At 34.9% G+C, this 15,393-nt stretch overlaps 1 protein-coding gene across 3 annotated transcripts in view; it reads right to left on the reverse strand.

Annotated features, from left to right (window-relative positions):
- Window positions 1–15,393, reverse strand: part of LOC131688437 (tetraspanin-18) — a 134,806-nt gene that overhangs the window by 6,942 nt on the left and 112,471 nt on the right. For all 3 annotated transcript variants that reach the window (XM_058972662.1, XM_058972664.1, XM_058972663.1), the window contains exon 6: window positions 7,317–7,445. In XM_058972662.1, coding sequence (XP_058828645.1) covers window positions 7,317–7,445 — 129 coding nt within the window. The remainder of the gene's footprint in view (window positions 1–7,316; window positions 7,446–15,393) is intronic.

The following is a 15,393-nucleotide window of genomic DNA, read 5'->3' on the forward strand; positions in this document are numbered from 1 at the left end:
TGTAGTGAACTGGTTTCATGGATTATATGGTAGTCTAGAATGTAAAATTAGAAGGAATTTTAAATTTTTGTTAAAACTAAATAACTCAGCCTTATAAATTTAGGAAAGTTGTTGAATTTTTCGTTATAACAGAAGCTGGGGTGGTCCTAATTTTGGCAAGATCTGAAATTGAACTTTTTACGGTTCGAGATAGAGTTTGACTGTCTTCGATGAAGTTGTAGGACAACATATTTTAGTTATACTTTCCATTGCTCGAGAAATCCAAATATTAGCTTTAGGGTGTTCCTTAAAACAGTTTTATTTATGTAACTTTTGATTTTTTTATTTTACAACACAGTATCTCTTAGACAAGTTGAAGATTATTTTAGAGCGCATAATATGTTCTTATACATCAATTGGTCGGTGTTAAGTCAGACCGGACTAAGTGACAAAATATTGATTTCTAGAAAAACGGGTTAAAAGTTTGAATCGCAGCATTCTCTACGTTATAATTGGAAATTCTTGTTTATAGTTACATATTTCAAATCTGGCAAAAGTCGAATGTAGTTGAAGAAATTCTTTATCCATTTTTTGATATTTTGCGACTTAGTCGAGTCTGATTTAACACCGACCAATTACTAAACTAGCTTTGTTATGAAATCATGAGAGTATTTCCATAAAAATATAATCTTCGAATAGGGCACTTAACATTAAATTCCATTGCTGCCATATGAAATATCATACTTTGCTGTACAGATCACCAAAAAAAAATGAAAAAGCCATATTTTTTATATCTTGCATTACTTACTCCAAAACTAGATTATTTGCCGCACTTTCTATATATCGTATATAGGGTCATTTTCATACAGTTATATGATATTGTGAGTTTCGAAGAATTACAACACTGGAGATGTAAAATAGTCCTTATTATTAACTCACGAAAATTTTATTAATGATTATGTGCGTCCAGTTGCATCACGGAGTGCCGAAAGTTTTTCAGTACCATTTTAAAATTTCATTTTTTTTAAATTGTTCGATTTTTTTGTAAATCATGTATCGGTTGAATAGCTGACCCCTTTTAGAAGGCATTCTGATCATGAGCACGGTCATCCATAATTTCAGAGGAAAATGTCGTCGTGCGGCATCTCTCCCATACAATTGGGAGAGACGCCGCATCAAAATTGCGGGTGAGATGCCGCACTCGATGGCGGAGGATACGTAGCTAAAATGTATTTTTTTCACTTCGGAATGTCATTAAATGATCATTTGCGTCAGGTATAGATTATCAATGAGGTATATCCACAAACGAATGGACCTAACACAGTGACATATGGGTCATTCCATGCGAAGTGATCAAGGCATGTGTAATCGACCTCCACGGATTTGAACAAAATTTAGAGGAATTGTTCATCTAGGGCCAATATATAAAAACCCAAATTTTTGTGACAATTGAACCACCCCTCGGGTCATGGGAGCACCCCCCGTTTTGGCAAATTGCCAAAACCCTTGATTTTCTTTTGATCATATCGCCGGTTCTATTTACTCTAAAATCAAACCACAAGATGGCTTTTGAAGAAAATTGTTCAAGGAGTCTATAAAAAATATTATTTTTTGCCGACAGTGTCGCCAACTATGCAATTTTTTTAGTTAAATATTAAAAGTTAATTTTTCTCTCAATACGTATATTTTAATTTTGAAAATTTTAATGCCATCACGTTCCTCAGACATTTTTACATAAAAAACACTTATCATCCCAATATAGTATAAGCGCATCCTGCGATACACCGTTTTGAAGAGAAAAAACCGCAACTAAAAAACCAACTTGAGTATTCTGAGTTCAAACATAATTTTTCGTGAAGTAGACGAGAAATGATGAAAAACTACGTATTTGGTTTGCTTCTAGCAGATCAGGGTCGATTTTTATGACAGTTTGAAGATTTTCTCAATTTTAGCCAATAAAAATGGATTTTATATGAGAAAATCGGAGTTTTTCCCTTCAAAACGGTATATCTCAGGATGCGCTCATATTATATTGGGACGATAAGTGTTTTTTATGTAAAAATGTCTGAGGAACGCGATGGCATTAAAATTTTCAAAATTAAAATATACGTATTGAGAGGAAAATTAACTTTTAATATTTAACTGAAAAAAATGCATAGTTGGCAACACTGTCGGCGAAAAATAATATTTTTTATAGATTCCTTGAACAATTTTCTTCAAAAGCCATCTTATGGTTTGATTCTAGAGTAAATAGAACCGGATATATGATCAAAAGAAAATCAAGGGTTTTGGTAATTTGCCAAAACGGGGGGTGCTCCCATGACCCGAAGGGTGGTTCAATTGACACAAAAATTTGGGTTTTTATATATTGGCCCTAGATGAACAATTCCTCCAAATTTTGTTCAAATCCGTGAAGGTCGATTTCAAGTTTGCATCTTTTTTGATCACTTCGCGTGGAATGACCTATATGGGAATATGAGTCTATTTATCTATATATTTAAACAGGTGATATGTATCTAAGTATTAGTTACTTCGGTTTATTCTTTAAAGTTTCAGGCGCTAATTTTAGTAAACGCATTGATTTGTAGTGATGTCAATCTTGGGATAAAAATGAAAATTTCCACGAATTGATGCTTTTTAAAATGAATCTTTCAAGAACAAACCAAAGTTATATAAATTGTTGGAAGAAACAACAAAAAACTGCTTTTAAGGAATCCCTACCAATATATCGCTCGTATAATCATGCAAATAAGTAGTACCTTTAATTAAGTTACTCCAACTTAGCCGTTACACAAGGTTGCAAAAGAAAAATATTTTAAAATGTTGAATAAAAAATGTTTCTAGAAATGGTATTACCCCCTTTAGAAAAATGAAGGTGCTGGCTGATTTATAGGTGTAATCAAACTTCATGAAACTCAGCTGTAGACCCTTAATCACAAAAACATCAACGATAGCTAAAAATACTTTTTTTCACCATTTTTCAGTCTGTGATCATGGTGCGGCATCTCACCCGCACATGCGGCATCTCTCCCGCAATGACAGTTTTTTTAAATGTTCATGGAAATTTGATGCATTTTTTTCATGACAAAACCATTTCACAGTATTTTTGAAACTTGTCTCAATTGATAAAAATGATTTTATCAAATATTGAATGGTTTACTTTGATGCAGGATCGATTTTAAGAAATGTGCGGTATCTCTCCCCAAATTCATCTCGTGCTGAAAACGTTTAAATGTACCGGTGTTAATTTGTCCTCTGATTCCCTTGTTTCGTCGACCAGATTGTACTCTAACAATAAAAATAATAATGCTATAATTCCGATTAGAGTTGTTTTCAAAAACACAGATTTGAAAGAATTGTCGCTTGACAAAAAGCAACAATTTGGCCCATTGTTAACTACGACGATTGATGAAGCACTAAATGTAAACGGAAATGCAATGAAAGTCGCGATCCGCGAAGAACTGTCAGCCTTGTCATTAGAATTGTTAAAAGAAATGCGTGAATCCCAAAAACTTCTTAACATTAAATTTGTATGGCCTGGTCGTGGAGGAATGATTTTAGTAAAAAAGAATGAACATTCTAAGATTGAAAGAATTGGTAGCAAACATGACCTTGATCGAATCATAAATAATTACAAAAGTGCAAAATCTGCCTCTTCTTCACCACAACAATCTGCCCCTAAGCGAAAACGAAATTAAGAATTGTAGTTAACAATCCAGCATAAAACTTGAATTCATGCATATCCAATGGCTAATACAATCAAAAATTTTTCTTTCGACCATATTTACGATTTTAATGACAATTATATTAACAATGATAACCAGACACTAAAAATTTTGCAGTGGAACGTAAGAGGTATAAACAATCTCTCTAAATTTGATGAAATTTTGCAAACCCTTGACAGTTGTAAAACTTCCATAGATGTTATAGTGATTGGTGAGACATGGTTAAAAGACGACAATTGTGCTCTCTATGAAATACCACATTTCAAAGCATTTTTCGCGTGCAGGCAACACTCTAGCGGAGGTTTAGCTGTGTATGTCAATTAGACTATCAAACATAGAATTGTAAAAAACTATACCGCAGAAGGATTTCATCACATTCACATCGAACTGTTTATCAAAGGACAGTTTTATGATGTTCATGGAATTTACCGTCCTCCTAGCTTTGATTTCAATGATTTCTCAGCCTATTTAGAAAATTTGATGTGTTCAGTCCCATCGAAGCACTCGTGTGCTATTGTAGGTGATGTAAATGTCCCAATTAATCTTGCTAATAACAATATTGTTAGAAGATATAAAATACTGTTGGAATCCTATGACTTTATTTGTACAAATGTTTTTCCTACCAGACCAATTAGCGAAAACATACTTGATCATGTGCTATGCAAACTGGACGATGTAAATCGAGTGCGCAATGACACAATATTTAACAATCTGAGTGACCACTCTCAGATCTTAACAACTTTCAAAATTACAGCTGATAGGGAACCAATGTTGCTTACCAAAAAAATTGTAAACCATCGCCAACTTAACCACGAGTTTTCCAGCTTCATTAATAGTATTGATGTCATTGTCGACCCGGAATCTACTATTCAATCTATCGCATCCACATACAACTCATTACTTCAACGTCATACGAAAACAATAACTAAAACAGTTAAAGTGAAAGGCACTCACTGCCCCTGGATGACTTTGGATTTATGGACTCTAGTAAAAATAAAGAGTAATTACCTTCAACGTCTCAAAAGTAATCCCGCCGATCAACATCTAAAGCAAATGCTATTGCATGTATCCAAAAAGGTAGATGCCACAAAACGACGGGTAAAAAAATCTTTCTATGAGAACCTTCTTACTAACACACCACATTCAAAACTATGGAAAAATCTAAAAAGCACTTTTGGTTTAGCAAAGAAAAGCGACCAGATAAATCTAATTGTCGATGGTAAAAAAACCAACAATAATGCAGAAGTCTGTGAGTCTTTTAATGTCTTCTTCTCTAGTATAGGGCAAAAACTGTCAAATGATATCCCCACCACCTCAAACATTTGTCCTTTAAGTAATGTTCGTTGCGTCCGTGAGTCAATATTTTTACGCCCTTCATCAACAAACGAAGTAATTATGCTGATACATAGCCTAGATAATAAGAAGAGTAGTGGCCCTGATAACATTCCTGTCAATATGTTAAAAGGAAATTTTTGCGCTTTTTCTAGAATCCTTTCTCAATGTTTCAACATAATTGTTCAATCTGGTTATTACCCTGACTGTCTCAAAGTGGCTAAAGTCATCCCTGTTTTTAAATCAGGTAACTGTTGTGATTGTAATAATTATCGTCCTATATCTACACTGTCCGTTTTCAACAAAATCCTCGAAAAACTATTTGTTGCTAGATTATTAGAATTTTTGAACAAACACAGCGTCCTCTATAGATTTCAGTATGGGTTTAGACAAGGCTCTAGCACCCAAACCGCTATAATTGAATTAGTAGATCTAATAATGAGCGAAGTGGATCGTAAAAACATTGTTGGTGCTCTATTCCTAAACCTTAAAAAAGCATTTGACACTTTGGACCACACAATACTGCTGGCCAAGCTTGAATGTTACGGTATCAGGGGCATTGCTCATTCTGTTATTCATAGTTACCTGACGAATAGAAAGCAATTTGTATCTGTGGATGGTGAACGTAGTAGCCTTGCTCCCATTGGAATCGGTGTCCCTCAAGGTAGTAATATAGGACCTTTGTTATTTCTGTTGTATATTAATGACCTAGGTAACTTGAGGCTTACTGGAACTCCTAGACTGTTTGCTGATGACACAGCTCTGTTTTATCCCAACAATGATGTCAATACTATTATTAACTCGATCGATAACGATCTAAGTGTTCTCGACCAATATTTCAAAGCAAATTTATTATCACTAAACCTTTCCAAAACTAAGTACATGATCTTCCGATCCATACGGAAAACTTTACCAACACATCATCATCCCAAACTTAGAGATTGTACAATTGAAAATGTGGACTGTTTCAAATATTTGGGTATACACTTAGATCCTACGTTATCCTGGACACACCATATAAAATTTATCGAAAAGCGTGTGGCATCCTCCTGTGGTATTTTGTGGAGAGTTAAAGCGTTTGTTCCCCAGCGAGCTCTATTGAACTACTACTTTGCATACATTCATTCACAACTTAACTACTTAGTATCGGTATGGGGGCGAGCAGCGAGCTCTCACCTTAAAAAGCTACAAACACTACAAAACAGATCCCTGAAAATTATATTTAATAAACCACTTTTATATTCGACTTTGTTGTTATACTCTGAAAGTGCCCACAATATTTTACCCATAGCCCACTTATGTGACGTACAAACATTATTATTCATACACGACAATCTACATAACTCCATCGCGCAGCATAATATACATTTTACAACTTTAACACATTCTCGTTCAACACGTCGAAATAGTAACTTGCAACGCATTCGAGCAGCCACAAACCTTGGCCAAAAGCGCATTCTTTTTATTGGCCCTACCAAATTTAATGCACTTCCACTTGACATGCAGAGAATCGACAATCGTACCATCTTCAAGGCTAGATTGAAACAGTACTTTAAACATAGGCTTAACGAAATATTTAATTAATGATATTGTCTTGTAATTTAATGTAAACATCCGTCAGCAGTATTTAACTTTAATTTAATTTATAATGTGGATCCCTTAACAGGAAATCTATTTCCACTGGGATTCCACCTTAGTTAATTATCTTAAACTAATTGCACATCAATAAATGTCTGTCTCAGCTCAGTTTGTTTTATTTGTTTTGTTTGTTTTTGTTGCCATTGTTCATGGGCTGAGACAAGTTGCGTCCACTACCAGGGGGCTCTTGTATGAGTTCTTTGGTGTGGGGGAGTGTGGTGGGCAATTAATAAAAAAAAAAAAAAAAAAAAATTACCCTATGTACGATTTCAAAAATTGATTTTTTGAAATTAATTTTGTGGAGTTTAAAAAAAATATTGCTATTGCCATTTTTGCTTAATTTTGCCTCGAATTATGCGTTATATTAAGTTAAAAATAATTATCTTTCGTTTGCCCCAACTAGTTATATTGGTGTTCCAAAAAAGAACGCAAAAAAAAGTATTCATAACTTTTCAACAATAACTTTACTTTAGCTTTAAATGAATACCGCAAAGTCATATGAATAAAACAGCTTTTTGAGAAACACTAACAAATACACTGAACGTTGATTTTAAATTTCTACAAAGTACCTACAATAACCCCAATGATTTAGCAAACACACGAAATATTAGAAAGAAAATATATAAAATTAAATTCACTTACTGTCGTCAGTAGACATTGGCTTTCCCGCAGCGCTCCGCAGTACCCGAGGAAGCTCAGGAAGAACATCACTGCCCCTATCGCGATTAAAAAATACGCGAGTTGCTCTATCACTGCTGGCTGCGTGAAGTGCTGTAATTGAAAACAAAAAAAAAACAATTTCAATTTTAAAATTGAATAGCTCACATAAAAAACATAGATACTGTATGTAAGGGCATCGAGGAAAATAAAGAATAATCGTTTGGAGGTTTCATAATTCCACTGCACCTCTCCAATTCTAACCTATGTACATACGTCGAATGGTACGATACATGTTTCGTTATTCATGTACCAGTGTCTTCAATTCAGATGGAAACACGCGGGTACTGAGCAGATGTAAGCTGGGAATGTTTGCGGATGTAAGGTTCATAAGTAATAAACAAAAATAAATGATGAATGTCTGGTATCGTCAGTCAGACTTGAAGAAAAACACGACGAAATGTTTTTCTTATTGCCACATTTTATAATTATTTTTCAACTTTATATCAAAGCTAAAACACACGTTATTCAATTATTAAAGTTCAATTTCGACAGCTGTTTGAAGCTTAGAAATATATCAATAGTGCAGTTCGGACCAATAGAAAATATGGGTCTGGAGAATAGTGCTTACATGCACACATTTTTCGCCATTCAAACTGCAATGGTTATATTCCCCGATGCTGTTTTCCGATTCAAAATTTATGACACCTATAATCAAAGTAGTAAAGTGGGGCGAATGTGAATATTGGCTTACATTCTAAATTCTGATAAGCAAATTGTATCAACATAAGGCCGAAAAAAATCAATGACTTTTAACGAATTATACCAAAAGCATCATGTTGCAAATAGTAATTATGTCATTGCGTCTTTGCTCTTTATTATTCGTACTCACTTTCAACCCTTTGGCAGTCGCATAATGGCTAACTAAACAAGCAGCTGGTAACTCAAAACGTAGTGTACCAGCGCTACTGTTGGAAAATAATTGTTAATTTTATAGTTTGATTAAATGCTGTTAGCAGTTATTGAAATTTATTTTGTAAAACAAACACTAAAACTTTCAACTCCAGAAAAACCGTCAAATCACCGCCTTAAGATCGCATTGTAACTAATCTACATAAATTACTGCAACACAACATTATAATCTACACAAAAAATTTCAAGCATGTTTTGAGGTAGTTACGGATCGCGATGTTTTGGGAATTTTGCATTTTTTTCAATAGCATAGCATAGCAAAATTTTATTATACATATTATAAAGTATTCATAATTTTTTTTTTCAAAAATTTTCAGAATCAACGGAGATTTGCCCCAAAACGTTGTGCAACACGTTTTTCGCCTTCTTGAATTTTTGAAAAAAAGAGGAATTAAAGCTAACGATAATTTAATATGCTATAAAACACTATTAGTAATTTTTCTCTTCCGGTGATCGTACGAGCGCCAATCCTTGGTATCACATTCCATCTATTTTTTGCATTGACAAATTCATGGAGTTGAAGAAAAGTGTAAGAGGAGTTTTACCACGCCACTAAAAAAGTTTTCAGGTCAAAAATGTGTTCTGGAGTTTCGCAATAAAAAAATGAAGGAATTTCGCTTTCCCGTTTTCGAGCAACTATCTTTGGAAATGAGCCGAAAAACAAGATTGAGAACTTCGATGTGCTCTTAAATTCTAATAATATTTCCTCCAATTTTCATGACTGAAATACTGAAAATTGAGTGAGTGACAGTGAAGCTCCGGAGGCGCCTCGACAAATACTTGTTGTGCCACTTGGCCAATCGTTCAGAAATTTTGCTCAGTTCAATTTTCCTCAGACAACTACAGTGGATTTTTTTTTTTTTTATTTTTTGACGACATCAATTAGCTAGAGATTACTGAGTAGGGAAACTTATAAAAATTTAGAGCCATAATACTCAAATGAGAGCAAAGATGTGAAATACACAGATCTGAAAACTAAAAACGGCAGGGTTGTTAGAAACAGGCTTAAAGTTTTACGGATTAATCTTAGGTCTTCTGCTGGCAGGAGTCGAGCTTTGGCAGCATTACTATGAATCTCTCACATCTACCAACATGTCTCACGGCAAAGACCATGAAAACCGAGGACCGGTTCTCGGTAATCGTAGACTTGTCCCTCTTTGCCATGAAAACCGATAACCAGTTCTCGTTATATCGTGACGTAATAGCCAACTTAGTCTAAACACTTTACAATCCCTTCAATGCAAATGAATACTTTGAAATATCTACCTGTTTAATTCACGAATCGCATTCTCTCTGTGCCACTCTTTGTTTAAGGGGCTGTAAAAATATGTGACCTCTTTTTTTTAATTTCGTTTATTTGACACGGCTCATAGCGGTAAGCTTAAGGTTCAAGTTACCTTTTTTAAGCATGTGTTAGAATTGAACGCTTGGTAGTGTGGGTAGGAAAATTCGTGTTCAGCTTTGCCACCAGATTATCCATTTAAACCTTTTTAAAACTCTAAAAGAAGAATATCAGTCGATTTATTAGATCATCACGATTCAATTCATGCAAAATACCTGCTGGAAAAACCATCGGCTTAGCTAAATGGTGCTTTTGAAAAAGTGGCTGTGGTTTTTTCATTGCGCAGTTGTGGTGCGTACCCCAGCTCGGTGTGGTAGTGTGATAAAAAATCACAGCCACTTTTTCAAAAGCACCATTTAGCTAAGCCGATGGTTTTTCCAGCAGGTATTTTGCATGAATTGAATCGTGATGATCTAATAAATCGACTGATATTCTTCTTTTAGTTTTGAAAAGGTTTAAATGGATAATCTGGTGGCAAAGCTGAACACAATTTTTCTTACGCATACTACCAAGCCTTGAGGTAACTTGAGCCTTAACGGAGCAGTGGATCTTAAATGTGTTTACAATATGTGCAAAATAAAAATAAAAGAGCAGATATTATTGGATACCCGTTGGATCTCGTGCGCGCAACATTTTATTGCAAGCGGAGACCTTCTTTCGCGGCTCGCCTACTGCGTCATGGGGATCGTTTAATTCTCTTCTATTGTTAAAGGTGTCTTGGTGCTCGCGATCAGATGTTCTTTCCTCCTTATTACCCTTACGGGTGACCAGCGTAAATCCGTCATCATTGTTTTTATCTTCTTCGCCGATATTGCTTACAGTGGTGTTTGGGGTGCTGGATGCTGCTTTTGCAGTTGTTAATATGGACTGAACAGCTGCCACAAATTTTGCAACCGTTTGTGGTTCGGGTATTGGTATTGAAAACTCTTTTTTGGGTTGGTTTCCGTGGATTCGTTGGCAATCGGTTGAGATGCTTTCTCCTCTGTATCTTCCGCGCAAGGTTGTCCGTGGTGTGCTGTCTGATTACAATACTTGCACGTAGGAGTTTGCCCCTCATGGGTGCATAACGTAGTTTGATTAATAGTAGCTTCGCGGGTTTTAAGTTTTATAGTCAAGTGGGAGGGGATAGGTCTTTCGATCCGCATCCTCACCACAAGAACACCGTTAGGGGTACCCGGAAAGAAATTTCTCCACGTATCAGGTGTAACGGATTCTACTTCTCCCTATTGCGACATGTATTCTGCAACTAGATCAGGAGGGGTAGCTTTACATAGTCTTATTCTATTACACGGGAATCTTAATTCCAACTTTATCACTTTCAGCCATTTGCTTCAAGTTGTTCTGCAAAACGAAACGTTCAGCTTTGGCTAACATGTTGAATGATATGAGTACTACATTGCGAAGATGATGATACTGGAGATACATAACCTCCTTGAGCCTAAGCTGCATCTTCACCTTCAGCAGGTATTCCACTTCATTAAAACTCAATCGTATTGAACAGAATTTAAAGTCAACGACCGCTGTGTTGGGTCAGAGCAGAGTTTTTTCGTCAACTTTACTCATGACGGCAAGAATAAATTGAATGTTTCCTTTGTTCTCGAGACAATGCACACTAGATCGAGAGGCTGCTAGTTGTTGTTCACTTGGTTCGATTGTACGTCTGACTTGGGCAGAAGTAGAAAGTAGACTGAATATATGACCTTATTTCAGTTCACTTTATCCAATTACGTGTTAAAATACTGGACCTGAAAATTGTATTCTGTGCAAAAATCTTTATTCAGAAATTTATGGCCAAAATGACGTCTCAGAATTCCAAACCAAATTGAACGTTTCATTTCCTTGATAACTAAGTAATGTCCATCAATAAAGTAGAAACACCAGATAGTCTTAAACGACGCCATCAATAGAAGAAGAACGAAAATAAAATGTGAAAAAGAAAAAGAATGGAAACATTAGAAATTGTATTATATATTAATTCTCGACAAACAAGCTGTCAAAATTCTCTTTGAAAGGAAATTCCGGACAAACCGTTACACGCCAATCACAGATGTTGGTAGTAAACAAAAAAGAAAAGTTTTCTCATTCATTAACTGCTATGAACTAAGTTTAGCTACAAACGGTTTGTCCGGAATTTCCTTTCAAAGAGAATTTTGACAGTTGGCTTTTAAGCCGTATATTTGTCGAGAATTAACCATTTTTCAAATAGCTGAATTTTCACAAACATTTCAGAACATATAGAAACAATAGCTCTCAAATTCGTTTTATTCATTTAATTAATTTAAATAATTTTTCTAAATGCTTTTTATATACTTATTTTTTCCGTTCATTAATTTCATCGATTTCACTCGTTTGATTTATTTTATTCATTTTGAATATTTGCCAAACTATAAATATATGATCATTTCATTTGAATCTTTTATTTCTTTTAGCGTTCGTTTTATTCATTCTGTTCATTTTATAATGTTCGTTTAATTTTTTGAATTCAGTTTGGTTAGTTTATTCCAGTGGTTTTATAACTTTTTCGTTCCATGGTCCCCTTTCCGAATATTGATCTTCACGATACACCCCTTTCTGAAAATTTTTACATTTCTTATAAAAGAAATGTATAGAATTCGCTCAAACTTTCAAGATTTTTTCCGAGGCCCGGAGGGCCGAGTCTTATATACCAATCGACTCAGCTCGACGATTTGGGACAATGTCTGTGTGTGTGTGTGTGTCTGTGTGTGTGTGTGTATGTAACGGACAAATTCTCATTCGTGTTTCTCAGCAATGGCTGAACCGATCTTATCCAAACCAATTTTAAATGAAAGAACTAAAAAACAGTATGAACGCTATTAATTTGTTTTTGATTCTGATGTTTAGTTTTTAAGATATGAATGTTTGAATGCGTAAAAATGGCGTTTTTTGCAGTTTTTTAAATTATCTGCCGGAATTGACAATATAGATGAACAATTTATATGTTTTTAGACAGCTTCAACGAATACCTTTCGAACAAGCTATAGATTGTTGAAATCGGACTATTATTAAAAGGGATATTTAACATTAAATGCGGACGAAAGATTTTTATCATTTCCCATTGCCAGAAATATGACTAAAAACATGTAATCTATTATTAACGCCAAAACGGCTTATTTTAGGTCAATAGTATCTTCGGAGAATTTAATGGAGGTAATATGCTCTTTCTTTTGGTATTGTGCTTTTGCTGATTAATCCCCCTATGAGTGAGATATTTTCACAAATTTTCTTGGAAGTGATTATAACGAAATGATGCCTTCAGCAAATTTGTAGCTCTTACTTTTGCGAATAACTTTACTGAAGACTTCAAATATCTATTTTGAATACTTTAAAAGTTATGGCTTGTTGTTTGAGGATTACTCTTCGTCGCCTATTTATTGTTCAATATAGTAATAATCCATTGAAATAAGCCAAACATTATTTCGATAAATCGAATTTTGCATTTCATTTTTCTATCTACAACCGCTAGAAATAATCACCGAACACTTCCAAGTTGTCTGGAAGGAACTTGATAACTTATCAGTGCAAAAATGTTCATTTGTGCGAACCTTCTGACTGCAATTTTTCTAACTTATGACCATCGGATCGATCTGAAACCTTTCGGAAAATGAAAAGCGAAATAAATAACTCCAAGCAACGGCGTAGCCAAGAGAAGGTTTTGGGGTTTAACGCCATACAGCCCCCCCCCACCACACCAAAAAAAATTGGATTGGAGTTGAAAATTTATTGATGCAAACTGATTTAATTCAATATTACAATAACATTATCTGATCCGTAGATTGATAACCTGTTGTTGTAAACATCATGAGGACTTTTGATAAATTGTCGGAATGGGGTCCTGATATGTAACTGATCTATTGGTCTTGATTTCACAGTTGTCTAATAGCATCAATATCAAATTCCTGCCTGAAAACATTCCAATAGAAAATTCCAGAGTTCTGTAATCAATCATAATCCTCAGATTTATTTTCAAATTTTCAGCTTTTTTCCTACACAGTATTACGAAAGCTTATTAAACAATTTTTCCTAATAAGTTTGTGAAAATTATAAACTATTTGAAATTTTTTAATAGTTTTATTTTTTATTTAACCGTGATTTTTTAATAAATAGTGACCATCGCTTCACAACGTAGTCTATTTTTCATGGCTTGCGGTGAGCACGATCTCTCGAATTGCTGAACCGAAAATTATGGAATAGAAATTAATTTTTAGTATTCTTTACAGACCCGCTGGTGCCCTAAGACGATTTCGCTAGATTTTTAGAGCACTGTGCACTAGACTGCCCAGAAAAATGATGAATTTTTGAAAACTCACCCCTGAGTCGATTCCTAGTCCCACCAGGAGTACTTGTACCAAATTTGAAGCAAATCGGACAAGTCTAACTACCGGACCAACATGCCTGAAGTTTATATTGGATTTTTCAACAATTTACATAGAGAAGACTCACTAGCTCATATTTTCGCCGCTAGGTGGCACTGTATACATCGTATTATCACTGTAAGTGAAAATAAGAAAGATATTTTAATTATCTACAACTTTGTCGAAGACTGCTAGTAAATCCGGCTATGTTAAAAGAAGTTATTAAACTTTTAACGAAGTGATGTCTGAGTCAGTTTTGCATGGGGCCTAGCAGTGCATGGTTGTGTATCAGTACTCGAGTCCCGCGAACTATATATTTTTGTGAAATAATGGTTAGATTTAGCCGAATAGTATGTTTACAAGAATTATAGTAAATAATACGAGTTATGTTTTGGTTAGAAAATTTTAGTTCCACCTGTGACCGCATAGAGGGCGCCACTACTAACTTTTCATAGAAGAGAGATAGAGTATCAAGATGTTCAGAAGAAATACTGAAAAATGCCTGTTCTATAACTTTGTAGAAGACACCAAATTTATATCTTTCTCCGTTGAAAAGTTAGTGTTGGCGCCCTCTATGCGGTAACAGGTGGAACTAAAATTTTCTAATCACAGCATGACTCGTATTATTTACTATAATTCTTCTGAAAATACCATTGAGCTAAACCTAACGATTATTTCACAAAAATGTTTAGTTCGTGTGAATCGAGTACTGATACACAACCATGCACTATTAGGCCCCATGCAAAACTGACTCAGACATCACTTCGTTAAAAGTTTAATAACTTCTTTTAACAAAGTCGGATTTACTTGCAGTCTTGGACTAAGTTGTAGACAATTCAATTATCCTTCTTATTTTCACTTACAGTGATAATACGATGCATACAGTGCCACCTAGCGGCGAAAATGCATGCTGGTGGGTTTTCTCCATGTAAATTGTTGAAAATTCCCATACAAATTTCAGGCCCGTTGGTCCGGTAGTTAGACTTGTCCGATTTGCTTCAAATTTGGTGCAAGTACTCCTGGTGGGACTAGGAATCGACGCAGAGGTGGGCCGATAGGGGTCATTTTTTCCTGTTACCCTACTGTGCACCCAGTGCATTAACGCAAGTGACGGAAGGTTATCGAAAAGTTTCGTGAAAATGAAAATTCCAGTAATGATGATGATTTTCCCAAACGGTTCGTTTTCATGAGGTTTTTATTTGTTCATTGGCATTGGGATTAGCGATAATAATTCAAATCAACAATACTACTGGGAAGTCACCTTTAGAAAAAGTCGATGTCGAAGTAAAATTTGAAACTATGCACGCATGTACTTCAGAGATAGCGTGATATCAGGAGCTGTGATTTCATTTCAACGCTTTTTTGTGAAAAAGGC

This window comes from Topomyia yanbarensis, chromosome 3 (genome assembly GCF_030247195.1).
Source record: "Topomyia yanbarensis strain Yona2022 chromosome 3, ASM3024719v1, whole genome shotgun sequence".
NCBI lineage: Eukaryota > Metazoa > Arthropoda > Insecta > Diptera > Culicidae > Topomyia > Topomyia yanbarensis.